The 27,974-nt window shown below is 45.6% G+C and overlaps 1 protein-coding gene across 1 annotated transcript; it reads right to left on the reverse strand.

Moving 5' to 3' along the window:
* Nucleotides 1-231: 231 nt before the first annotated feature.
* LOC144115556 (ubiquitin-conjugating enzyme E2-17 kDa) lies at nucleotides 232-27,883 on the reverse strand. The gene is made up of 6 exons (XM_077649979.1): nucleotides 27,743-27,883; nucleotides 26,326-26,389; nucleotides 24,944-24,975; nucleotides 24,655-24,732; nucleotides 11,167-11,272; nucleotides 232-527 (listed from the first exon to the last, which is right to left on the reverse strand). The coding sequence occupies exons 1-6, from the start codon at nucleotides 27,764-27,766 to the stop codon at nucleotides 388-390; spliced, it is 444 nt and encodes a 147-aa protein (XP_077506105.1). The 5' UTR covers nucleotides 27,767-27,883; the 3' UTR covers nucleotides 232-387.
* Nucleotides 27,884-27,974: the final 91 nt, after the last annotated feature.

Consider the following 27,974-nt stretch of genomic DNA (forward strand, 5'->3'; position numbering starts at 1 on the left):
GCGCAACTGTCAGTACCATTCAGGCATTCCCACAACTTTCGACCCTCCCGTGGTTATTAGAGTACCATGCATAGGCACGGGTTCCTTGCATGCTCAAATTTTTACCAATGCATGCTATGTGCTGCAATGAGCACCAGTAATTCCTACAGATCGCTGCAAGACAAATGGTTTCTAATGAAATGGCTGCAGCTATTTGAATTCAGCAGACGGTATAGGAATAAAAAACAGACAACTGTAAAAGATGACTTTATTTACACAAAGCACAGACTTCCAAAGCAGTGGCTGACGTTCTCTTTTGCACTACTATAGGGTTTTTTTTTAAGCCCCTTGAGTGGGGATACAAAGAATGTTGAGAAAAAAAAAAAGGCCAGGAAAATCATCTTAGAGTCACATAGCATACTTCCGGGTCCACTCCTTTGCTAGGTCGTTGTACTTCTCCCTGTCAGTCTTGTAGATCTTAGCTATCTCAGGAACCAAGGGATCATCCGGGTTGGGATCACACAGCAGAGAGCAAATGGACAGCAACACTACAAGAAAAAGTACAGCAAAGCACCATGGCATTGTAGACAGTACAAGTAAACACAAAATGTAAAAGAACATTTTTGCTCTCCATGGGCAGAACCAACGGAAAAGTCTCCTTGTCAAAGATCAGTGTTTGCAAAATTTTCATATATACCACGCATAAAGGTTTAAGAAGTGAGGGAATTTTCTGCTATGGGCACACCATCCCTTGAAACAGGCGGTATGAGAGCAAAGCAATTGTCAGCATTCATTTTAATGCTAACAGTTCTGTTAGTCATTAATATAACCGCGCACCTCCATGCATATGGCAACGCAGCTGCACTCATCCCAATAGCAGAGAGCAACTTGTTGGTCAACCTGCCAAGGAGTTCTGCCCACGCCAGAGCCTGCCCAATGCAAAGCCACGATGCCTGCATTTATGATATCTGCAATCACCTTGCCACTAACTTAACCTGGGCTAGTTTTGACTAGTGCTAGCGGCTTTCAGTTGCAATAGCATTTAGCACCATATGCATCAATGACTTGCAATTGCTAGTGATAAGAGTTGTTTTCAACATGCCACAAATGGTCTGGAGAAATGGCTCGCAGCACAACTTAGCACCAGTATAGGCAATTCATGTCTATTACACGGACATTTTTAAAGGCAGTTCAGCAAACTGACTGTTGCGCAGAACAGTTTGTAGTTATGGCAGTTTCAACAGCCCTTGAGAATTAACTTTTTTAGCCATGAGAAATTATCCTACAGGAAAACTGAGGAAAAACTGAAGTTGGCCAATATCAAATAACAGTGTTTAAAGAAAAGCACTGATTTCACAGACTACAGTTTGATATCAAGCTACAGTTTGATATGCTGCAGCACTTAATTCCTTGCAGTACATCACAGCCCCGCCTCTCGCGACGAAGTGTTTTGTCACGCATGCGTGGTCCTCACTTCAGTGAACACCCTCATTTTCCTCCGCTCATGGCCTTGGCATTGCCATGTGAGCTTTTTGCTGCTTCACTGATTTCACAGACAACTGGGCAATCACAGAACCCATAATTCTCTAGTAACTAATGTAATGAAGCAGTGGGAAAGAAAACTATCCCATACTTGCTTTGTTTTCTCCCACTTTACACTCACAATCAGCCTGCTTGTGTTTGCAAGCCGAATGCTACAATGCATGCTAATGTCAACAGAAGAAAATTCGATATAGTATTCACCTAAGTCCCGGATGGGTAGCTGGGGAAGACGAAGCATATGAAGGGATTGCTCTGGGCGAGACTATTAACAATGCATACAGTGAAGCCTAACCCTCATTTTGGCTAGTAGATAGATAAAGAGCAGGAGGGAAAGGCAACAAGAAAAACGCAAACTGAGGAAAGCTTTGTTAAACACTATGTAGTAGGAGCTTGACAGTGGAATATGGCAAAGTGAATTTAGAATAGAAAGGCATGATAGGAGCAGAAGAAAAACACTAGTCATGAATTTAGTAACACCAAAGCAGACAAGTGCATGTGTGCTGTGCCATGTTGAGTAAAAAATACACACTGAGCATTGTCCATAAAGGTGGAGGACTTTGTGAAATAGCTTCTGTTTTCCCATTTCCTCTGTTCTCCAACAGAACCCCATGTATTCTATCAAGGCCACATTAGTCTTCCAAGCTACTGGCCATGTACTGTCAGCGTAAAAACAAATGCGAACCGCGGAAAGCGCAGCCACTGACCCAGCTTATGCCTCAGCTTGTCAACAGGAACCATAGGCGCGCCCATCCGGTTTGCGATACTTTTGCCTGTTTTGACGTTCGTTGTCATGTTTTGCCACTGTAGTGCCACATCCATTGTTTCTACGCATGGAAACTTGCAAAGCATTCGCTGGCGGCGGCGGCTCTGGCCCGCGTAGTTTAGTGAAGCGGGCATTGTGGGCTCGCTTGCCTGCAGCGCTATAATTTTGCTTCAGTCACCGTCGTATTAGCAACGTCTGGCTGCAAAGCGAACAATAAAAAACTGATCGCGCTGCGCAAGTTTCCATTCGTAGAAAGAATGATTGTGGCGCTCCAATGGCGAAACGCGAAAAAGAACGTCAAAGAAAGCAGAAGCAAAAGTATCACAAACCGGATGGGCGCGCCTGGGTTTCCTGTCAACAGGCTGAACCGTAAGTGGGACCTTTGGCCAGGCTTTCCGCAGTTCGCATTTCATTTGACGCTGATAGTACACATTGTATGCCCACAAAGATGAGGGTAACTTCTCCAGGTGATGTGTCCACCTGAGGACGGACTCTTAATGGACGAGCAAAAAGGCGTGGACATGAGAAAGTGAAAAACAAAATGCATTCCCGAATTAAATCCTAAACTCCAAACAGCATAGAATCTGCAAATCAGGAAGCCTACACACACGTGTATACACTACTATAAGGAAAATAGCTGGAGAAGAATTTTGCTTGCATGAGCCAATAATCTCATTTATCTTGATACTTGCAGCCATTCTCCAGCTTTAGACAATATTACCTGCCTGTTCTTGAACTCTGGGGTTTCTTGTCCAAATCTATGCATCCCAACCAATTCACTGAATAATCCTGGACTTGCACCCTAACTTGGCTGCCTAGTGTTTGAACACTTTATATTTACATGCACAACAGAATGATGGACTTTTTGCTTTTGCAGTGGTGGAATGGCAGACAGTTTTGGAGCAGGATTTGAAGTAGGTGAAAGTTAAATTTGAAGCAGTTTTCTCATGTTATTAAGAAGAAGCTTGATACTGAGAAATAATAAAGGAAATATACAAGGCGTTGCAGCTAAACTAAGCCAAAACCCGAGAAAAGTCAACACGATGCACAAATATTTCAGTGTTTCACGCCATAAGCTATTTCAAGACAGTGCGCTCCTGGAAATGCTGCGCCATTTAGTTTACTTCTATAACACCATCTTTTTGGTTTGTGTTTTTTTTCATTTTCTAATGATAGGAAGTGACGTGAAAAATGGAACCTTGACCAGACGTAGTCCACAGGTCACTGATTATGGCATTAGTTTCACCGTGCGCTCCTCAAAGACTAAAGGCTACACTGAGCACTTTTGTCTTATGTTGTCTTTTCCTTAGAGCACGTAGTGCATTTTACGTAGTGCACTTCATTTGTAAATGATGAGAGAGGTTTTAACACGAACAAAACTTTGGACAAGTGTAATGTGCAACCCATCCCATATCTACTTCCACTTCTTGTCCTTATGCGACTGTTTTCTCTAATCGCACACCAGTCATAATGCTTAACTTTCAAGTTAAGCATTATGGAAAGTGAAGTGTACTATGCACGCAGCTGAAAATCACAGGAATGGCAGCTAATATGTGCAAAGTTTTGTATATTTCAATTTTTTTTTAAACTTCCTGCCCAGTGCAATGGCTTGATTTTGTTTAGTTTTTTTGTGCTACCAGCATATTTAACCAATAAATTTTCAAAAAGTTGTGCATGCACAACTAGCGTTTTTGTTCAGAAGTAATCATTTTCGAAAAGTTCGCATTTTTGTTCAGATGCAATCAAGCTACAGTTTGATATGCTGCAGCACTGAATTCCTTGCAGAACATCACAGCTCCGCCTCTCGCGACAAAGTGTTTTGTCACGCATGCGTGGTCCTCACTTCAGTGAGCACCCTCATTTTCCTCCTCTCATGGCCTTGGCATTGCCATGTGAGCTTTTTGCTGCTTCCTCTTCAATTGTTTGCAATGAAGAGATTTCAGTTTGGATGATTTCCGACACAGCAACTATAAATTCTAGCTCACGTGGTGGAACACAACGAGTAATGACACAAGCTCGAGATCACACTTTCACAATGTGGTCGCTGCATACCAACTTGGGGAGGATGCCAACCCATCATTGGAAGTGGCTAAATTTAGCTAGAGCTCCTATTATACGAGTTCCAATTAACATGGTTCTGATGATAATAGCAAATTTTTATGGCGCACGGGCATCTGCGGCTAAAGAGCGCCATGGCACAAGGTATTTTTTAGGTATTAATGTGGTTCTATTGTATAAACAGACCGGAAACTTGGATATTGATGCCACTATTACAGAGTGTGCAATAAGGGTCCATAAAATCAAGCTGTCAGCGTGACGGCTTCAAGACCTTATTTGTTATATGGTTTAGGGGTTTGATGTCCCAAAGCGACCCTGGCTGTGAGGGACACCGTAGTGCATAGACCCTATAGGACACATGATGGTATTATGCAAAAGTCTGATAAATCTACCAGGATTAAAATTTAGCACTATTTAAGCCTCTTCAAAGCAATTTATGCTTTGCATGTGCATTCATCGCTTGTTTTAGACAATGCTCGCAGTGCCACCAAGGCAGATGAGCAAAACGTGCGGACAACATGCACTAGCAGTAGGCATTAGAGGACTAGAAAACGAAATGGTGAGGTTGGATTCCATCTATCATCATTCTCGTCACACATTAAAACAAACCAGAGCCATGCCTGCACACATTGGATGGTAACTTCCGCCACATTGCATTTGTCGCAGCTCAACTGCTTGAATAATATTTCGCCGCAGCCCTAGAGCAATTTCATCAAAAATCACCTATTTGTAACAGTAACAGGCTTAATGCAATGACGCAGGCTGGTGCAATTGGCACAGAACAGCATTCCTATCACTGCTTTTGATGCACACGTGTCAAAAAACTAAGAAACTAAAATAATGCAAAAGAAGTGAGTGCACTAGCCAGAACATAGTAAACTAGGAGGCATGTGCAGGTGGTATCAACGGCATACCAATACCATAGAAGCACGAGGCCCGGAAAAAGGCACAGCATTGAGAATATGCCGCTGAAAAAAATTGAGGCAAAACAGCATCAGGGGGCAACAGCAGAAAGGAAGCATGCCCCAAAGCAGACTGGGCGTGGCATGCACAACTGCAAGAACAGCACAAGAAATATAAAAACAAAGTGGGAATAGATTTGTTGATCACCCTCATAACCCTTTCCATTACACAGCAAATTACAGCATGCATCTAGCCTTTGCTTCAGGCAGCAGCCCCTACCGCCAGGTGTTGGTTGACTCCTGTTGGAACTGTATATAGGCATAGTTAAAATTTGCCAAAAATGCCCAATTTCTAGCAGCATGCAGCAGGCTTAGTGAAACAGTGCAGAATTCCCACTACCATGGTGTTAGAAGTACAGAAAAACCTCGTACGTCAATTTTTTAATTGAGGGAAAACGTGTGATCCAAACCGCCCGATTTTGAGAAATGAAACTGCTGAATGAGGTGAAAGACATTTATAGACTATTTCACTTCATAAAAATGTCCATTGGCATTTCTGGGCACAAGAGCTGAACAGATCCTATTCCGCTCGCTGAATTCAGTCCTCCGCGTTCGCGCTTTCTTCAGCGCGGAAGGAAATACGTAACTAAATTCTCTTCCTTGTCATTTTCGGATGCTTCGCCCCTTTGCTCCCAGGTACTGTGGGAAAGCCACCGTGGCGGCTGATTGTCGCAGTGTTTGCTTCTTAAGCTGCGTTTCCCAGACCTGGCCCGTTCGTATGTAAGCGCATCGCTGTAGTTCGTAGCAGCTTCGCTTCCTTTCCCTTATGCACAGCGAAAAAACCTCAGCGCTTCCCCTCTTCATATCGCGTCCCCGCAGAAACGGCCGTCGCGAATTCTAGCGCGAGGGTTTTTTTTTTTTGTTCTTGGTGGTGGTGGTGGCGGCGGCGCTTCGCCTCATAGCATCTAGGCATCGCAGAGAAGCCCCCTCTGCAAGTGACTGCCGCAAAAAACGTCGCGTGCCCTCTCGTTTGGCCCACTTGTATGGTTGCACATGTGCGGTTTTTCAATCAATGTATTATACGACCACAATTTGGCGAAATTTCAAACGTAGTAGCCGGGAAATCGTGTTTTCCGGGAAAGTATTGACCACGAAAATATAGTGCAACTGTGTGGGAATTTTCAGTGTCCGCGATTTTTTTAGTGTACGAACCGGGAACGCATCAACGAGGTTTCACTGTGAGTCGGACAAATTTTTAGAGAGCATAAAAAAACAAATGCGACACAAGGAACAAATTGCAGTCTGTCATTTGAAACAGCCGACTCAAAAGAAAAGTGGTAGACAGTCAACTCATGCTTCTGAGAAAATTTAAAATCAATGACAACAGCAATGAAGACTTCAACAGGCAAACTACATGATTCTAGGCGCAATTTTTAGCATTTAGCACTAGAGGTGAACAAGTTCTAGTGAATCATTCTGATGCTGCCTACACGGAAAACAAGCTAGAAAAGCTTGCGACACTGACTTGAGGTGTAACTTATGAAGCTGTGTACTTTAATAATTTATATTTAACTTAATAATATAATAATAATAAATAAAATTTTATTGACCGTGTCCTACTATAAATATGAGTTCAGATTTCTAATCATGCTTGTAGGTTGCAAGCAAGAAAAATGAGCTTTTGGCGCACTGTTTTCTAGGGCGACGAACCACGCCTTGTGCTCAGTTTTTTCATAAGCGTTTGGTGGAATGCAGGTCATGAATGTAAAGCGCCAACTCCAAGGGTGTTTCCTGGGTGTACGCCGGATCTCATCTGTGCATGCGGATGACGGGAGACGCCAGCAAACATAGGTGAGTTTCACAGATCTTATCAGCACCCATGTGCGTGCAGTGAACAGGGTGCAGTTTACAATAATCTTGCAACCGTACATGTAACAGCGTTCCTAAGATATATTTTTACAGCCGAAATATGACAAAAATGTCAATGTACCGGGAAACCACTTGAACAAAGGAGCAAACGACACTGTTCCACTTGCACGGATCCTTCGTAGACTAGTTTGCGGCGGTGCTGCAGCATGGAGCGAGTTTTGCGAAAATCGGCCAGTCAACTTTTGTTTGGTCAGCGAAGGCTACGTGTTGGCAGGTAGACAAACATGGCAATTAAAAGCAAGCCCAACTTTAAAATTTTACCCGAACAGAGAAAATAGTTTAAACTTTTTCTTTTTATAGACAAGCATCAGGCCGTGACGTCAGAGATGCGGCGGCGCTAGCGTCAGCAGCAATTTTTGTTGTGTAGGCAAAAAGTGGGACCTCCCGCATTGGGTGCGCCACACTTGCGTGTTTTTGGGCACAATTCACGGCGTGCCGACAAATTGTGGAGCAGTTGGTTGAGCCGCAATGCAGAAGAAAGGAAGGGGTATAAGTTTCCACAAGTTTACTGCAGTCAGGCGCAAAAGCGACGGGCAGGGGCCGAGGAGCAAGATAAGTTCGGCGATGGATCGGCCTCGCGGCTAATTGTTACAGCGGAGCTCGTTTCACCCCTTGGGTTATTAAATTGCGTTTCTGTATTCAAATATAATAAGTTGGTTCGTGACTCTGACTTCGCATCGTTGCTGTTCGGTCGCGTGGTGATCAGTGCAAAAATCAAGTAACGCCTGCAACTCGTCCTCATTCTGTCGTGCTCTCAGCGCAAGTTTAGGCGCGATATTACGCGTGCTTGGGATTGTAAGTTGAACGCAGGGGGCAATTTTCAGATGCTTATCACCCGGACAACGTACCGAGCATCACTTTGCAAAAATAAAGACAAGAAGCTACCGCCAGTCGCCTTCAGCGTTCACATCGTGCTGCGCTTGAAGAAGCTCCAGACTCTGGCAGTAGCACGCACGACGGGCTTTTCTGTTTTCATTGTTGCGAATTTCAACAAGCGTGTTGTTTCAACACCAGTCCAACAACGCTAGGATCTCGACAAGTCGTGCAGTGTTATTTCCCAAATTATTTGAATTTTCACATTGTAGGTCGATCAAAACCTACAGTGAACACAGCAAATTCCATGCCTAGAGCCACTCCGATCAAGCAGAATGCACACACATGAATAAGTTCTAAAATAAGCAAAATTTTACAGCTATAGCGGAGTGAGTGTAAATTTCGATTGGAGCTCGAGGAAAACATCTATGCATGCACTCGTGGAGTTCTCGGATCGCATTTGCCTTTTTCAAAGCGGCTATAGTGTTCATTAATTTCCAAGGTCTCCGGAGTGAAGCGGCTCGGAGAAAATACGAAGCACATTACATGGTTCGTCGTGTGAGAAAGCTGATTCGCGTCGTGCATCACGCCGTCCTATCTTGCACGAGCAATCGGATATGCGTTATCGGCCCATAAGTTGAGAACTGTGGACGATTAGTTCCTCCCCATACCTCGCGCTTTCACCTGTCGTAGCGCTGAGCTGTTACTTGTGACTTGTCGCCAACTAGGAGTAGAGAAGCATCCGATGCAGCGCTCCGCCTACTAATTACGTCTTGCAAACAGGCTGAAATAGTGCAGAACTACTCTCCGAGCATCAAGAAAAATGTGTCTCCACACGAACGCAGCCATACGCAACCGTATGGCTGCATTCGTGTGGATGCCAAAACCACAAACCACGTGCACACTTTGAAATATTCGCATACACCATTTGGTTTCGAAGGCAGCGTCACTTGGCGCAGTGTAGGCATGCTGCGTTTTGCCTACACCCCGTGTCGCTGCCGACCGCAGCGCCACCTTTGTTTACAAACATGACGCTTGTCTAGAGCCTTGCATCCCTCTCAAAGGAACACTGAGGATAGTGCTGCTACTGCCAAACGGATTCAGAGCACTAAGAAAATGTACTTTGGAGCATATTGAAGCAGCTGTGTACAGTTTCTAGAGGTCCGTAGCCCACAAAGCAGCGAATTTAAAAACAGTTATACTGTCAACAAATCAATTTACTGCTACCAGCTTGCTGTTGGCTTCCCTGACCAGTATTTAAAGCTCTCCTGCTGGAAAAAAATAGCATGAAAAATAAGAGTAATACATGCATCTGAAGATGCAACATAGTCAGTCCCTAAAATATGTGGCACATGGGCAGTCACATACTTAATAGAACGAACAATGTCCTCCACTGGCAGGTCAAGTGATGGATTGAGAGAGCGTAGATGAAACAGCAGCTTGCTGTCGAGTGGAAGTTGTTTCTGTAAGTGCTTTGTAGTAGCAATATAAAATGCCTGCGCACCAACCCTGAATGCTCGCTTTTCTTGACCACTTCAGCTTTGCATAGCTAACTTGATGTCCGCCCCTATCTCGGGAACTTGTTTAGATATCCTGGTGCAGCTATGTCAAGCTGCTTCAGCTCAGGACCAGACAAGGTGGAACACACTTCATGCCTCATAAACCGACCCAGGAACTTCTTGATCAAAGCAAGCACTTCAAAGTAGACAATATGAATCAGTGACTCTTCCCTCTGAAAAAGTGACTGGAACCCGATGAAAAGGTCAGCAGTGCTTCTCAAGAACAGCATTTTTGCTCATATTTTTTTTGTCGGCAAGCACTTCTGCCAATCGCCTTTGAAGTGCCGCGCTCAGTGGCAGAGTTTTATTTTGAGCATGAAAAATATGCCTTCAACACCTAACACTTAGCATCCATCAGATTATGGTCAAACAGCTATAAAAGAAAGCTATGGAGCTTCCTTGGAAACTTCCCGGTTGAAAAATCTGGCCTAGTCCAGGGCTTGAACAATGGACAGCTAGCAATGGCAGGGTGAGGCTGAATTGATCACCACTGGTATTAAGTAGTCTGCAACAAGAGGCGCATGTGCAATTTGCCAAACTGTGCTGTATTGAATTTAGTGGCGCATAAGCAACTAAAGCTATCATGCGCCAAGCTCAAGGTATTAGGAATTTTTTCTGTAGATTTTTACAAAGGTATAAAAAATATGGCGGTGTAGATGCCTAAAAGGTTATACCCTTCTGCCCAGTATTGAGAGCAAAACAAGATTCACAAATGGCCAATATTAAAGGTTTCAAAGGAGGCCCGGTACCCTCATCAGCCGTCCTTGGCTGGGCAAGGACTGGAGGCCTCCAACCAATCAAAATAAAAAAACCTCAGCCCTTTTCTCAGGAATGAGAAAGTGGTTGAGGTGCAACAGGCAAAGTACTGGGTCATGTTTTACATATTTTTAAGAACACCAGCTTCTGTTAAAAAAAAAAAACGCAGGACATGTCCACAATTGCATTTTCACCTAAGGGCAGTGATGGATGAAAAGGGATGCATTGGTTATAAAACGGAGAGAAGCACTTTTTCCGTAGCTTTTCCAGTTTCGAACATGAAATTAAAATGTGACTGACTGCAAGTTCATCTCCACATGCACAAAATGGTTTGTCTTTTGTTAGCAGAAAGTTGTGTGTAATGTGTGTGTGACCGATACGGAGACGACAGATACAGATAATGACTTCGTTGAAGCGTTTCTGGTGCACACGACTTCCATTCACCGAGCACTGGTTTTATTAAGTGTAGCTTGTTATTTACTTCACTGTCCCAAGCAGACTGCCAAATTTTCCTTGCATTACTATGTAGTAAGTTCATGCAATCTCTATAGGGCATATACATGTTTTTAATTTGCTTGTCACAAGCTTGAGCAGCGCACAAATCTGCTCTTTCATTGCCCTTTATGCCGACATGACTTGGTACCCAACAGAGTCTTATGTTTTGTCCTTGAGCTAGGTCTGTTGTAATGTTGCGTATGAGGTCGCCAAGCAGTGGGGTTATTGCATTTCTAGAATGAAGGGCTGTGAGCACACTTAGCGAGTCTGTGTAAATAATACTGTTGGCAAGGTCGAAGATCTGCACATATAAGAGTGATGGGGCTTAATATATTGCACACCTGCCTACTGCCAGCACAATTCTACTTACCTTTTGATATCGTAAGAGCCGGTGACCACTGAGACCTCAGAATATCCAGGCAGATACTTCCATTGCTGTTTATGTTCGGGTGGTAGATGCGCGTCGTAAAGGCTACCTGTGAATTTAAAATGAAAAAAAAAAGCATAAATATGCTTTCAAAGGCTACCTATTATCCCCCCAAGCTGATATGCAAACAAAGCTAACAAGCACAAGTGCTGCCATGAAATAGAAAAGGTAAGCCCACTACCCAACCCATGGTAGCTACAAGATTAGTTTTTGCCCATTTTGAGTGCAGGAGATATGAAGGATCATGGCTGGAACAGCATTCAATTCTGCCAATATGTACTATCAGTCACATGAAACTAACAAGACAACCTGGATTACACTGTGCCGAGGAGGCAAAACAACAGAGCGGTTTATTTTTGCATCGAAGGTGTAAAGACCGCTGTTTAGAATATTAATATCCCACACCTTCTCCCCTCTCCAGTCGCTAAATTTTTCTTGTTTTATTTGAGTTTCATCCGACACTGATGGTACAGCTGCCCTGTACACTACACGTTAGAAACATTTGTTTCGATATTTTTTTAAACATGCTCTCCGCTGTATACACCCTACTTAATGGCACACCGTGTCTTGCATATAACTACATCCCTAAATATCTAACTAAAGCCATGTTTTGATGCCAACCATTGCTACAGATTGTTCTGAAATGTTGCACGCCTTGTTGGCATGCAAATTTCCATTGCACCTGGTCTGACTAACTTACGACACACTCCTGGAAGGCAGCATAAACAAGTACTGTACCCCTCAAGATATGCTTAATCTAGGCACAAAGCAATACCTTAAGAATACCATACCAAGAAAGCATCCTCGAATAGAAAGACACAGAAGTGAGCTTTCAGTGAAGTGATTGGCCAAGGTCTTTGGAGCAGTTATGGCACACAAAAGGAAGCATTTGGCGCAGATATATACCGTATTTTCCAGTGTATAAGCCGGGTTTTCCTGAATTGTTGCAAAATGATGTGGCACTATGTGCAATCTTAAATCATTCCCAGTAACTGAGTTTGAAAGAAAATGGCACATAAAAGAAAAAGAATAGAGTTACAGTTGACACCCGCTACAACAAAATCGCGGGGGAAAGCAAAAAATTTCGCTTCTGTGGGAATTTTGTTAAGACAAGAAAATGGAAAAAAAAATTTATTGCCAAAAGTCAGTAAGCTTGCTTTGTCGAACCTTGCCCTGCAGCAATTTGAAAGCTCTGCCTTCGCACTGCAAAAAGTGGTCCATAGCAACGTCGTCGTCGTGCTCATCGAAAAACGAATGCAGTGTGTCCAAGGCGTCTAACACGTCCTGTAGGCTTGTCTTCTTTTGATGTTTTGGTATTTGATCGTCGGTGTCGTCAGTTTCACACACCTTTCTTATCATGGCTTCACCGGTCATCTCGTGCATGACAACGTCTTCATCCGCGCGAACGAATTCATCAACACTGAGGCCACCTGAGACTTCGTTTGCCACAGCGCAAAGTTCACCCCATGCGTTGGACAGCGATGGCGGCACTGTGCTGTCAGCACCGTCGTTGAGTGCGCCTTCGGGCAAATCTTCTGGTGCCGCTGGATGAGTGCATGATGCCTGCTGTGTGACAATCAAGCCGGCATGCTTGAAGCAATTGGCAATCACGACAGGATGTGTCGCAACCCATGCGGCGGCCACCATCTCAAGCGCCATGAACATGTCCACGTCGGTAGGACGCTTGAGTTGGAGGTTCAGGAGCAGACGCTGGATCAGCCTCTCCCTGTAGGCACACTTGACACTACGAATGACGCCCTGATCCAGCGGCTGCAGCACGGAAGTGCAGTTTGGGGGGAAAAAATTACCCGCATGTTTGTGAGCTCCACTTCAGCGTTAAGTCCGGGGTCTTCGATGGAAGCATCCCGTAGAATAAAGCCGTCTCATTCGCGTTGTAAATGTCTGAGGGCTTGCACTGGTCCAATGCTTCCTGGTTGGTCAGCAGCCACCACGACGACGTCGCTGGGTCGACGGCTGCTGCCTCCCCGGAGATGACTTTGGCGACTATGTCGTGGCGGACTTTGAAACGGCTCAACCAGCCAGGGCTCGCCTTGAAGTTATTGTGCCCGACTATGCACGCTAAGTCCAGTGCCTTCTGCTGAAGCATTCTGCCAGACAGGGGCACTTTATTTGCACGCTGTTCGCAAAACCATGCAAACGCCGCCTTGTCGACATCTGGGAATGCCGCAGCCGTCACCGTTTTGTTACTTCTACTTGCACCATTTCCGAGCACGCTGAGAATGGAGGCCTTGTTCTTCAAAATTGTGGATAGTGAGCTGCATGCAACGCCAAATTCATCGGCGATCTCCATTTTTTCCTGCCCTTTTCAACCTGGGCAATAATTGCAGCCTTATCTTGTAAACTCATAAATTTCCGCTTCTTGGCTGCAGGCGGCAACTTAGCAGGCTGGCTAAGCAGACGGTCCGATCACCAAACAGTTGACGTGCGCTACACAGTCCATATCCAAAGCGCCGAGAGCTATGATTATCGTCTGGGAGAAATCGGCGGATGTTCCGACAATTTGAAGATAAACAAACTAAGCGGGTTTGCACGTACTATATATTCCACGAAGCACACACCACTGTCAACCACGTGCGGCGGTACACAAAACGCTCAAAATGTCGTCAGTCCTACAAGTCGCGCGTCGGCAGTCGGAGCAGGTTGGAGTCTGTCTTCGCACGTGGATGTGGATTTGGCTAGCAAGCAATTACCGAGTCAGTCGGCATGTGACGCGGGCGCTCCGCTCCGCGTTTGCTTATGTCGTGATGGCATACATTAAATAATATATCTACCCACTGAGAGGTTGCCTCCGCTTCAGCTTTTTCTTAGGATATTTTGATAATTTCAATACTTGATACACATAATTGCATTTTTGGTCAGAATATACTGCACAGAACATAATTTACCCGTTGCGATGGACAAACCATCACCATCATCGCTGTCGCTTGTTGCGAGGTGCAACTGCTCCACTATGGGTCTCCACTGCAGCTTTCTTTAAGTAAACAATAATGGCGGCTGCCACAGCAATGTGCTGTGGCGGTAGTTTTCGCAATTTAAGGGCACAAGGAAAGCATTTAACCAATTTTTGGACAAAGTTAGCGTTACGTAAGTACATAATATGCGGACTGCCGTTTGAGATAATTTCGTTAATGAGGGATTGCTGTTCAAAAAAGTTTCGCTGTCGAGAGATACAAAATGCATTGACTCGTATGGGCGTTCGCCGGGGATTCAAAAATATTTCGTTGCGGCGAGAATTTCGTTGCCTCGGGATTTCGTTATCGCGGGTTTCGACTGTACTACAGTATTAGCGCAGTGCAATCCGCTTTTGCGGGGACCCACCTGCACCACCGGTGGGCTGTCCTTGGAATGCAAATTGCGCTATGCTAAAACTATTATTAAAATGTTATCCTACAGGTAGAATCACAATCTCGCAACAACCGAACTGCATATGGCGGCGGCAGCACGAAGCACGCGCCGCATCCAGTCTAGTCATATCGAAAGTTTCGATTTCGGCATCACATCCGCGTGGCTTCACGCGCGACTTTCGTTGCTCTTGCTCAAGAACCTCAAGTAGTGTACTGTTGAATATGTGCTAGAGAACAGGAATCGGGAAGGAGGAAGACAGTTCAACATGAGTGAAAAAATGATCCGGGACTGGTGTAAACCCACAAGAATGCTCCGGTAGATGAAGCCAACAAAAAAGGCAAGCCGTGGGAAGAGAGAACGCTTCTCAGAACTCGAGGGCCATCTGCGCACGGCAGGTGCCTGTCCCATGCGTGCATTTCCATCACGCCTTCCAAAGAAAATATCCTTGGCATGTTTTTCCAGAGCTTATCAAATAACAGGTGTGTCAGACTGGTGAGACTTACGAGCGATTTTTTTCAGGGAAACTGCAGTTTGCAGGGGAGTGTGACTTATGGGCCAGAAAATGCGTTACACATGTACAGAGGAAAGCATAAGAGCGTTTCCTTATTGTATCCATCACTGGGGTATATTGACGTCGACACCAGTTTTTATCGCAGGGCACAGAGGCTACGTTCCATCGCCGTTCCCTTCAAATCTGTGGCAACCAGTCCATTTTGGTGATCGGTTGGCAGGAAGATGTTTAAATCCAATTTTATCGGCTTCTTTTTCTCCCGCACAAACTTCAATATAGACAAAATGAGTGGCCTTTTAAGCTGGCTTTCCCATGTTGGATGCATGCACGGCGCACACAGCTTAACAGTCTTTTCGATGCGACAATGAAGAAGCCCAAAACAGACGCCCACTAACATAACATAAGTATAACTTTGCATATGCAGTTTTCCTACTTTGGCCAAGCAAGGACGTAAAAATCACTACCGGCGCTGTGGGGTGCCCTCCAGACCATGGTATGACCAGTAAAGTGCTGCAGGCCTGTTTCGCTTCTGTTTTTATTATGCGGGCCGATAGCCGGCCCGGACAACACTATGCCCGCCCGTATATATACCGATTGAAGGATTTAGGTTTTCCGCTAGTGCCGCCTAATGCAGATTTAGGGTTACACGCAATGCCTTAAAAATTTGTTCTCAAGGAAATGCAGACTTTCGACGCAGATTTCGATGCAGGCTTGACGCAGATTGTATTTATAATGTAGCAGGTTCTGCCTTCTGGCACAGCAATTGCATAACTGACGAAAAATTAAAGGACTGTTTCATATAAAACACAGACAGTACCACCACAAGTAGCTTTCACAAGTAAGCATCAATGACAAATGCTTTATTGTATGCAGATCAGCCCTTCTGCCAATGGCGTGGACCTATCGTCATGATGTTGAGGCCAATTTACTTGCTTTTGCTAAAGTGACACTGCCGCCACCTGGCGCAAGGCGGATGACTGCGATGTTATTTAATTTGAATACCTGGTCGGCCTGCAAGGCGTAAGATAATGGGGGGGATTTCAAACAATGCAAAACTGCCCACAAAATGTACAAAGAACACAGGGTAATGACAGACAAACCAGGTAATGTCTGGACTACACAGTAGAAAAAAAAATAAGCAGCCAATCATGTGGAGCTGTATACTGCACAGAAGTTGATTAGATTCCAAAAAAAACTACAAACTGTAAAGAAGATGATGGCACAGACAAAGCAGATGACTCATTACAAAGGAGATGGCCCTGCGCCTCAGCCATATTGCTATCGCCATGAATATCTGTGCCCCACCTGGTTGCCCTTGGACCGTTTTCGCCGCTGCTCCCGTCCTCCCAGCTCCTTTGAAAAAAAAAAACCCCGCCTTACATTTGGTGGAGGTGCCGGGTAACAGGCCCGGAATTGCACAACTATACTCTCCCACCATCTTCAGTGGGACTGATGAGCAGGATGTCGAATATTGACTCGCGTCTCACGAGCGGGTGAGCCTTTACAACAAATGGGACGAAGCGACAAAACTAAATAATGAAGTTTTTATCTCACCGGCGTGGCTAACCTGTGGTATCAGAACTACGAGGTGGGCATCCGACATTGGTCTGCTTTCAAGACAACTTTCTCCGAAGAGTTCAGTCATCCTGCTGTCCAGAAACTCCCCACCGAATAACGCATGCGCGAACAGTCTCAGCAGGTCGGCGAAAGCTTCACCAGTTAGTTATATCAAAGATGTCTTTGACCTACGCAAGCACGTCAACCTCAACATGTCAGAGCTGACAAGATTAAACACATTTTGAAGGGTGTTGACGACACCTTTCAGATGCTGTTAGCGCGCGACTAGCGCACCATTGCTGAAGTCGTCACTCACTGCCAAAGCTTCGAGGAGCTGCGGAAGCAGAGGCTCCCGACTCGTCAGCCCCCCTGACAGGGTGGGTTGCTTGCTGGGCTGACGCCAGCATCCGAGACCTCCTCCCTGATGCAACAGATCAAAGACTGTTTGGGAAGAAGTGGCGCGTCAGCTGTCTCTTCTGCCAAGCCTTACAGAGAGAGCTCCATATTTGGGTCTGGCTCTTCAACATGCCATCCAAAAGCAGGTTGCCAAGGCTCTTCCACCCGCCCATCCGCCACCACCTGTCGCCGCTCCACTGACATACGCCGACGTTGTCGCCCAACTGCCACCCCCATCACCGCTCCACTGACATACGCGGACGTCGTCACCAGGCCTCAACCGCCTACCTATCCTTTGCCTCCAATACCTGCGCGAGCTGCAGCTTCTCTCTGGCCAGCTCCACGAATCAGCAATCCTTGGCACACCATCGACAACAGGCCTATCCGCTACCATAGCGGCTTGCCTGATCATGTGGCCCCGCTTTGCCATCATCGTCTCCCAGTCTACGTGCCAACTCCTCAAGCTCCCGCGTACTGGCCTTCCATGAGTCAGTACTCTGAGCCTGCTGAGCTGCCGTCCAGTTGTCCTTTTTCTCCTGGCCATTCGGCCCTTGCTTGACACCTTTCACCTTTGCAGAGGCGCCGCTCCGTTTCTCCTATGTGACGTCACCCCAATACTATCAAGAGAAAAACTAGGCGCCGCAGTTCCTGAGGCAAGAGCTGCGTCCCCGTTGAGCTTTCCAAGGCCTCACATATCCCCAGCTAATCCGATCGAAGTTTCTGTCGAGGGCATTTCTGTCTTGGCCCTTGTAGACACCAGTGCTGCAATTTCTGTTATGGACAAAAAGTTTTGTCGTTCATTGAAGGTAAAGGCACCGATTGCTGAACTGTCACTGCATACAGCCAACGCTGAGCACATCAAGCCGTCCACAGCGTGTACTGCTCGAGTTGTGACTCAGGACTCCCTCTACACAATAGAATTCGTCGTGCTGCCTTCCTGTTCCCATCCTGTTATTTTGAGCTGGGATTTCCTTTGCCACCATGAAGCTATCATCGATTGTGCTCGAGCGGAAGTCGGGCTCGCTTCTCTGCCCAATCCTTTGCTGGACGCTACTCCTCCTGTTGCCTGTGTTAAAGCCTTCGCCGCCGAAGACATCAATATTCCTCCATGCTCTTCCGTTTTTGTTCACCTGTCTCGAGACTATTGGTGACGACACTGTCCTCTTTACTCCAGGCCATACTTTTTTGCACCGCAAGTGTCTCCCTCTGCCATACGCCGTACTGACTGTGTCCGCTGGCCTCTCAATAATTTTGGTCTCTAACCCGTTTTCCTGCCCTACCGCTCTGCGCCTTGGTGAATGCCTCGGCAGTGTGCACCCCATCGCATCTCTGATCTGCAAGATCATCTGTGCCTGACCTGACTGCCCTCCAACTGTTTTCGCCTTTGCTCCCGTCCTCCCAGCTCCTTTGAATAAACCCCCACCTTACACAAACAATTGAATAGGCATAAAGAAAAACCTAGTATTGTGTGAAGTATACAAGTGACAACTGGAAAGCTGACAGCAAAGTACAACAAAAAGTGCACAGGAGTATGAAAGCAGGCACATTGTTTCAACGCACAACAAAATGCCAATGGGAGCACTTGAAGTACACAAATTTAAAGGTAACATTTATAAGGAGCGTAAAAAATTCAGAGGGCACTTAAAACTGCTTACGTTTTGTGAAGGCGAAAGCATTAATGTGTCATCGCGATCGTTTGACCTCGAAGCAGGTTGCGCATTAAGAAATGAAACTAAGACATGCCTCTGAACACTGATTCCACAAACGCTGAATCCACAAAGATCCGAGTGAAACACTCAGACACTATTTGAATACCTACCTGTCTTTAGCCAGCCTCAAACCTAAGACATGCTACACGCAATGATATCGTATGGTATCACCTGCAACTGTGTACGAAGGACTGTTGCACCATTTTTGATACGAAAATTGGTTTTGCACCATTTTTGAGCCCCCGCCGCGGCACCATTTTTGATACGAAAATTGGTTTTGCACCATTTTTGAGCCCCCGCCGCGGTGGCTCAGTGGTTAGGGCGCTCGACTACTGATCCGGAGTTCCCGGGTTCGAACCTGACCGCGACGGCTGCGTTTTTATGGAGGAAAAACGCTAAGGCGCCCGTGTGCTGTGCGATGTCAGTGCACGTTAAAGATCCCCAGGTGGTCGAAATTATTCCGGAGCCCTCCACTACGGACCTATTTGTTCCTCTCTTCTTTCACTCCCTCCTTTATCCCTTCCCTTATGGCATGGTTCAGGTGTCCAACGATATATGAGACAGATACTGCGCCATTTCCTTTCCACCAAAACCAATTATTATTATTCACCATTTTTGATACGAAAATTGGTTTTGAGGAAAGAAAAGGCGCAGTATATGTTTCACATCTTGGGCACCCCAAGTGCGCCTTAAGGGTAACAGGTAAAGAGACTGGGAAGGCATATGATTGAAGGTGCATATGTCGTCTGTTTGAATTCCTGTCACGAGCTAGCCTCCAACTTGACTAGCACATGTAAGCTATATGCCACAAGAAATCGCATGACACCACCCGGAACCCTGCACGACAAATGATTGCTCACAATTCTGGTACGAATGTAGTCTGGAAAACTGGCATCACACTGAGGTCAGCCAGTGGGGGTTTGAATAGACAACATATATACGAATGTCTGAGATGATGGTGCTGCTCTTGCTGCAGGTGTCTTACGGCTAATGACCAATGACCATCACCACATTTTTCTTGCCTCCCCTGGAAAAAAAAAATTGGTTTTGGGGGAAAGGAAATGGCAAAGTATCTGTCTCACATATCCCAGGTCACCTGAGCTGCGCCATAAGGGAAGGGGATAAAGGAGGGTTTAAGAGAAGAAAGAGTAGTGGAGGTCTCCAGAATAATTTCGACCACATGGGGATCTTTAACGTGCACCGATATCTCACAGCACACTGGAGCCTTAGCTTTTCTCCTCCATCAAAACGCGGCTGCTGTGATCATGTTCGAAACCAGGTACTCCGACTCAGTAGCCAAGCGCCCTAACCACTGAGCCACTGCGGCCATCGTTGGGATTTTCTGTACCACCTGAGTGTACACACACTAACACACGTTGCCTGCTTTTCTCGTAATGGGACTAGTAATGCTTCTACATAAAATAGAAATCTAGACTCATTGGTCATAATAAGCTTGCAAGTAAAATATTCCATACAGCTATTCATAGCACTAAGGGGGAATCTTGGATGTTTTTTGGTGTGTGCAAATATAAAATACCAAGTGTGCACTGTCCATATCACTGGAAGTATGATGTGCAAAATGGATATGAAAGAAGGCAAAGGGTTTGTTTTTGAGGTTTCACGGGGTTTAAAGTTCCGAAGAGACTCTGGCTATGAGGGATGCCGCAGTTGAGGGCTGTGGATACCTTATTTACTCGCATATAACCTGCACCAAAATTTAAAAAAAAAAACATTTAAAAAGTGGGGTTGCGGATTATGTGCAAATTCTTTCTTTGGGGTGGGGGGGTCGGCTTTGCCGGCAATACGCGGCGGCCACTCCCATGTAGTCCGCCATCCCCATCGTCATCGACTCTGTCAAGCCGATGAGGGGCCAATGAAAGGTATAGCCAAATCCACATTCATAGTCTGTTTATTTTTCACCACGCCAATGGCCACGTTTCCTTCAGCCAGCGTTGTTGAGCCTAGTGTCAAGCGCCGTTTCGTGTACTACACCCCAGTTTGCACTGTTTGCCTGCTTTGTTTTGGAGTCATGAGTGCGACTCGGCGGCAGTGTTTCACAGGTAAAGAGAAGCCAAAAATTATAGCCACTGGCGAAGAAATCGGTAACAGAACTGCTACAAGACAGCATGACGTTGACGAGTTGTGCATTCACGACTGAAGGAAGAAAAAAAAAAAGTCTTGAAACAATGAACCGGGACAGGCAAGCGTTTCATGGTCCGAAGACTGCCGCGTACCCCAACCTCGAGACGCAGCTTGCCAAGTTCATTGAGGAGCAGAAAAGTCTTGGCCAAGCTGTTTCGACTGAGATGGTGCAAATCGAAGCCCTGAAGTTGGCCCAGGAAATGAACATTCCACACGAGTTTCATGCCAGCTGTGGATGGCTTCAGCGCTTCATGCGAAGACGGATTTTCTATGTGGCGGCGAACAACCATGTGCCAGCAGCTTCCTAATGCTTACGAGGAAAAATGGCTGAACTTTCAACGATATGTCACCGCACTTCGGAAGGAGCGAGCTATTTGCTGTCTTAGGTGGGAAATGCTGATCAGAAACCTGTCTACTTAGAGATGCTGATGGACATGACCATAGAAAAAAAGGGTTCCAAATCAGTCATCGTGCTGCCCGGCGGAAATGCCAAGCTGCGCTGCACAGTCATGTTATGAGCTTCGGCTGACGGCACGAAACTGCACCCGTACGCGATTTTCAAACTCAAGACGCTACCTAGCACACCAATGCCCCCAGGAATCGTGCGTACGGAAGAAAATTCCTGGTTGAACAGTGGCCTAGTCAATGGCTGGCTTCGAGTAATCCGGGAACGAAGGCACGCCGGTCAATGCCCAGTGGATGGCCGACGGCCTTTACGTCCTCACACTGACGGGATGCGTGCAAAGGCCTGATATTCCATTGCTGTGCCAGTGGATCATGGATGCACGGAAAGCGATACCGACAGACTTTGTGCATAAAAGGTTTGAAAAATGTGCGATCAATAACAGCTTGGATGGTTCGAAGGACGACTACGTCTCAGAGTGGCGACGAAGCCTCTGATGGCAGCAGTGAGAGCGGCTATGATTGAGAATCTGATACCAGTGACATGGTGCTAGTCGTTTGAATAAATGTTCTGAAAATGAAATGATCACTGAGTGTGCAGTTGTATATTTCTAGTGCTCTTTTTTTTTTTCGGGTAAATGCCAGGGTTATACACGAGGTTTTTTTCATGGAGCTCAAAAGTTAGGGGTGTGGGTCATACGCAGGGGCGGGTTATACGCGAGTAAATACAGTAATTTCAAGCACCTCGGATTCTTTAACGTGCACTGACATCACACAGTACATGGGCCTCTGGCATTTCGCCTCTTATCGAAATGTGACCGCCGCAGTCAGGGTCAAACCAGTGTCTTTCGGGACAGCAGCCAAGCAACATTTCCTGAGCCACTGCAGCGGCAGAAGGCTAATGGTAAACTACCATAGTAAAATGTGTGAAAGAATAAAAACACGAGAATTTCTGTCGTGTGCTAAGGCTTAAGATTTTTCCGGTTGCGAAATGTTCCAATTAAGGAAGTAGGAACGAGAAAATGGACTGCTTGTTCTGTAGATGCTGCAGATGATGCAAGACTCATGTCACATAGGTTTCATATTATTAGCATATTCAACATCCCTCAGATCAAAGATTTCAGTGCGCGAAGCCTGGAGTCAGCATTAGCAAGAAAACAGCAGCGTAGTTTCTCGCCCTATTAGGGAGTTAGATGCATGCGCGGAGACTAAGGTCAGAAAAAACACCCAAACACTCGAAATTCGACAATAAATAGTACTTATGTAATGTGCAAGTTAGATGGGAAGTTCGAGAGCGTACAGAATATCGCATTTTGCCTTGCTAATGTTTATTTCCATGTGCCACACCCGACACAATGCAGTTAGGTGTCACAATGGCTGGAAATGGCAACACTGAAATACTAGGATTACCCATTTAAGCACAGGAGGCATCGTGAATCCCTTTCTGTCCCAAAGGTGCACATGACGTTAAAAATTCAGGAAAAAAATGTTGACTTTACTGGTGGCCAAATCTGTCTGCATTTTTGAAAAGCACCCTGGTTCAAGACATGAAGCATGCAACTCGCTGCTAAGCGCAGTACACTTTTAGAAAACGTTACGAGCTTGCTTCCAACAAAAATCCCAAAAATCAGTTTTAACATCTCATTTGATGAAAACCGGGGTGGCAGTCATCTGCTTCTAAGATGAAAACTGCAGAGCAAGTGATTTTTTGCAGTTGCGCCAGATGCCTCATTACGTGCACATTGCCGGAAATGCAATGTACTGTTCGAAAACTAAAAAAAGCCTCTGTTATGGTGCATGCAGTAGCAAGGGAGCCTCCTCACAAGCGGCATACTCGTGTGTGAAGAAACACTACTACACAAAACTGAACAGAACGCAAGAAGTGCACAGCTTCAGTGCACAGAAGGAGAATAGCCATTGGTATGGAAGAAAGGAAAACTTGACAGCACTAAGACAGCAAGATGCCTTCTGCTGAGAAAAATAAAGACAGGCAAGGAGTCTACCAGAGCGGCCGCACCATCGCCACTGCGGTCTAGAGTGAAGCTCAGAAAACTAAGACCCAAACTATGCAACTGCACTATTTTTCAGCAATGGGACCCTCCAAACATCGTTACCCTTTTCACTGCATGCACGCCAGATGCACAGGCAGGACTGAACCATGCAATTCACACTTGAGGACAACTAGAGCTACTAATTGCTGTGCCAGATATACCTCAACATGGCTTCCAGTCAGAAGCCCATCTGAACTAACCCTCTACCTTTCCAGCAGGCAGCAAAATCAAACATAGGCATATTGGCACCAATAACGCCAAACGAGTGAAGCAAAAAGGATGGACTGGGTAGGCACCAACACTGATATGTTCAGCCTGAGGGGCTGTCTGCATGCAAAAAACAAGAGGGGCGTGGTATGAGCTCACATCAATACCCATAATACTAGGAAAGACAGCCAAAAGTATATGGTACCAGAAGTTATAACAAGTGAACAGTAAAGCTGCAAACTGGCTGCAAATTGCCTACCTTAGAGCAAAGTAACGGCAAAACTTGGCAATTGTGATCTGTAACCAAGAATCCCGGTGCAGTGTTGCTTGTTCACTCCTTATGTAGGTCCTTGTGATGCTTCCATCGTGACATCACAGACGGACACACACAGAGCCACTGTAGACACGAAGGAAGGAAGACGATATGCCAGATTTGTCCGTGCTTGATGAGACCACCAACCTACAGCAAGGTAAAGACGATTCTTAGCAACTGCCACATGTGGCAGAGAATCCCGGCGAGGATGTGCTGGTCCATTTTTTGAAGAGTTCAGTAGCACCGCTTCCAGGGTGCAGTCACGAATTGTCACACACGCAGCCGTTATCACGCAGGAAGGACGATATGCTGGATCAGTGTGCTCGTAGAGATCACCGATCTAGAACAAAGTAAAGGCAGCACTTAGCAACTGCCACATGTGGCAGAGGTTGATGTCATTAGCTGGAGAGCCACCTTTGAGGGACATCTGCTGCTTCATTCTTGAGTTGCATTCGACTATAATGGCGCCGAACAAGAATCCTGAAAAGTTTCGTTACGACTTTATTTAAAGTTCATTATTTAAGCCAGCCAAGACATTCAGAATACAAAGCGTACACAGCTATTCTAAACAAAATGAAACCAAAACAAAACCCATCAGCTTAAATTCAAACCACATTCTTCCTCTGAATTTAATTAAATAAAGCACAATGAACAAGTTCAGTTGCAGTGTTCACAACAATTATATTCCAATCAAATTTTTTTTACAAAGCTGCTTCATGCACACCTTATGCACACACCTAAATGTGAAAGGACAATACGCAAAAACAGGAATCCTACCTTGGGCGGTTTAAACGGATAGTCTGTCGGGAAGTGGATCGTGAGGAAGAATACTCCACCTTGGTAGGGGCTGTCAGGCTAAAAAGAAGCAAGAGGGCAAACCACAGCGGCTGTTAGCAGTCATAGTGACACAGATAAGCATCTCTATGAGCCCTAACATGCCAAACAAAATCGCTTAACTTCCAGCAGGACTACTCAACTCGCTAAACTTCACTCACATCCAAATGACTACCCCATGTTAACAAAAAAAACCAATTCACAAAAAATGCAACAAAGCAGAGCCACTTACGGGTCCCATAATGGTAGCCTGCCAATGGAATACTGTAAAGCAAGAGAAACATAAGCAAATAAGCAAACCACCCAAAGCCGCTACCATCTGAAAGAAAGCTTTGGTACGTACCCCCCTTTTCACTCACCAGCAAAAACGCCACTGAACTATACACACAATGTATGCCATATTTATAGCTCACAAGCAGTAGCACACATGCATTGATAAATGCACAGTAGCAATGAAAGACTAATCTTGCTTAAAATAAAAGGAAAAAGACAGCTTGCATCAGCCTAGCACAAAACTTTTAAGGGTTACACCCTTCTACAAAGACAAAGAAACTTCCAGGTCACGTCGAGCACTTGCAATTCCACTTGTTCAGCTAAAACTGAAGCATAATACATGGGTAGCCTGCACGGGTGTAGCAGTGGCTGAGCATGTTAAAAACCAGAAGCACAACAAAGTTTTTTCAGTGCACTGACATAGTGCCCATGGCATCACAATTATTCAAGAGCCACAACAGTTTGCTGCCCTTCTTGAATTACAAAATGTTAGGAAGAAAAACAGCCACGTTTTTACTTCCATGAAATGCAACCCTACCGTAATGTACACCGTTGAGAGGTTTGTAATGAGCGATAAAAGCATGTCAATTTTACAGCTACACCATACCAGGCTAGCTAAGAAATGGGCAGATGTACGGCAGCAGGAACTGTGCACAATGTGCATGCCTGGCCCAAAGAAACGCATGGGTTATGAGGGATATCTTAGTGGAGGGCTCCGGAATAATTTCAACTACTTAAAGTTCACTATGGCAGCAAGAGTAAGCCGTAGCACTGGGTTTCTACATAATTTATATCAATCATCTCACCCCATAGACACTACACTGATGACATAGAACCTATTATCACTTAATCATTAAAAATAAAGGGGGGGGGGGGGGGGCTAAATTACCTCAATGACAACTTTTCAGCAAAGCAAAATGGCAAGATAGGCTTCTGGAACACATCAGACATGTCTTGGAATTGTTCATCAGAGCAAACGCACTGCCAAAGACATATGTAGCACATCCTTTACACCAGAGGAAACAGTTAGTAAAAACATTCATTAGGAGCCACACATGTTTAGAGTATACAAGCACGCTCAAAGCCTATGCCGTTTGAAGAAGCACAGTTTGCTTCTGTTTGGAGTAACTTACAAGAACATCAGAGCAGCTGAAAACACTGATGCACCATGTCGTAAAAAGCACATACATTGCCCACAGAATTGCGCATACCTTTCAAGCATACACGCATGTGCAGAAAGTGACAGTCTGCGACTTTATGCACAGCATTGCATAGACACACTGCCACATCAAAGCCGAACACTGAGGAACGCTCAGCAACAAAAATCAACAAAGCTCTCACAGTCATCTCCTACAGGGCCTGCCGAACACTGAGCAGGGGGATCTCGTCCCAGGTCCTGCAACTCCTTGAGAGAAAGAGGAAAACAAATGAGCTCCAACAGCTTGAACATCAACAGCATGCATCAACCTGTTACAACATGCATGCAAATCCATTTTAGGATAGCATCTCTAAACTAACTGCACGAGCAAAGGCTTCAGTTTCGCTGTTCAGTCACGGAGGCCGCCAAAAGCTTGCAAGCCGCAGAAGCACCCGCAGTGGGTGTACCACACGCAGAGTTGAATACGAAGATGCGACGCGATTAGTAGCATCGGCCACAGCGATCGATATAAAAAAGAAAAATCGCACGGGAAGGGAAGGGGGGGGACACTTGCCGACATCTAACAGGTTTGAACAAATGCCCGTCGCGCATACTTGAAGGTCAGTGCCACTATAAGAGCGTCCACAGCGAGCAAGTCAATATCGACTACAAACAAATGCGCCTTACTACAAGTTACAATACTGGCCCTCAAAGAAATCTCACCTGCGGCCGGAAACCGCCATAGAACATCCCTGCACAAGCACCGCCAAGATTCGAACACCAGCACGCGCTCGACGTGACGTCCGCTGTCGGCACTTCCAACGCCAATAGTGACTCAACGCGTAAAAGCATGTATACGTAGCACTATTCGCATTTTGAGCAAAAAAGACTCAATCACGTTTTCCTTTTCGTTTCATACATCTCGCACGCGGAGACAGCTATCCAGGACCGAGACGGCCCTGGGATATGTTCAATAATTCCTAAATATTCACGTAACACGCAACACAACCAAATTCAAGAGAGATGGCTAAACTGACGAAACAACGCCGGCGCGCAACGCAAACCTGCTGAATGTAACCGCTAGAAAAGCAGTATGAATGGTGCGAAGAACATTCCAGACTAGCGGCGTCACGTTCTATCAGGGACATCGGCCGCAATACATGAGCAGTATACTTTTTTACTACCTCAGAGGGTTTGAATTAACTGCTCAATAGTTTTGAGCACGCTATAACGGGGAACGGCCTGTTTAGAACAATCCGGTAGGCAGCTCAAAGCTGTCGGCTCACTGGAGTTCGAGCACCGGGACGCCGTTTTAACACTAGAAATGTCCTATAGACAATTACCATCGCACTGCAAAGAGTGAATAAATAAGAAACCAATGTACTGCGCACGCATGACCGAGTAAGTAGGAGATACGGCCCACGGATTGCAAAAAAAGAAGGCTTTCATTCACTCGAGCCGGTGTGCTGGTAGGCCTACAACCGCTACAACCACCTTGACACGGCGACGTTCTAAAGCACGACCTTATCGGCTGATCCGCGATATTTGCACCATATGCGCCCCATAAAACCCTCAGCAAAGAAATAGAACCTTGATAAATGCTGAAAACCTTATTATTACCTTGTTGATCCTCTTCAAAGCCATGACAAGTAAGCCTACCCCGCTGATTCCGACTGCTAAACAATCGTCGCCCTGTGCGCAGCGGCGGACTTGCGCGTGCTAACTGTTCCTAATGATTTTATTGCAGACGACTTAATAACACTTTATTAAGGCAAAAAATACAATAAATTATAACAACTTTTTAAAGCATTATTTGGGCGTTTTTTATTTTAAATATTGTTATTTAATGTTT

Source organism: Amblyomma americanum, chromosome 1 (assembly GCF_052857255.1).
Source record: "Amblyomma americanum isolate KBUSLIRL-KWMA chromosome 1, ASM5285725v1, whole genome shotgun sequence".
NCBI lineage: Eukaryota > Metazoa > Arthropoda > Arachnida > Ixodida > Ixodidae > Amblyomma > Amblyomma americanum.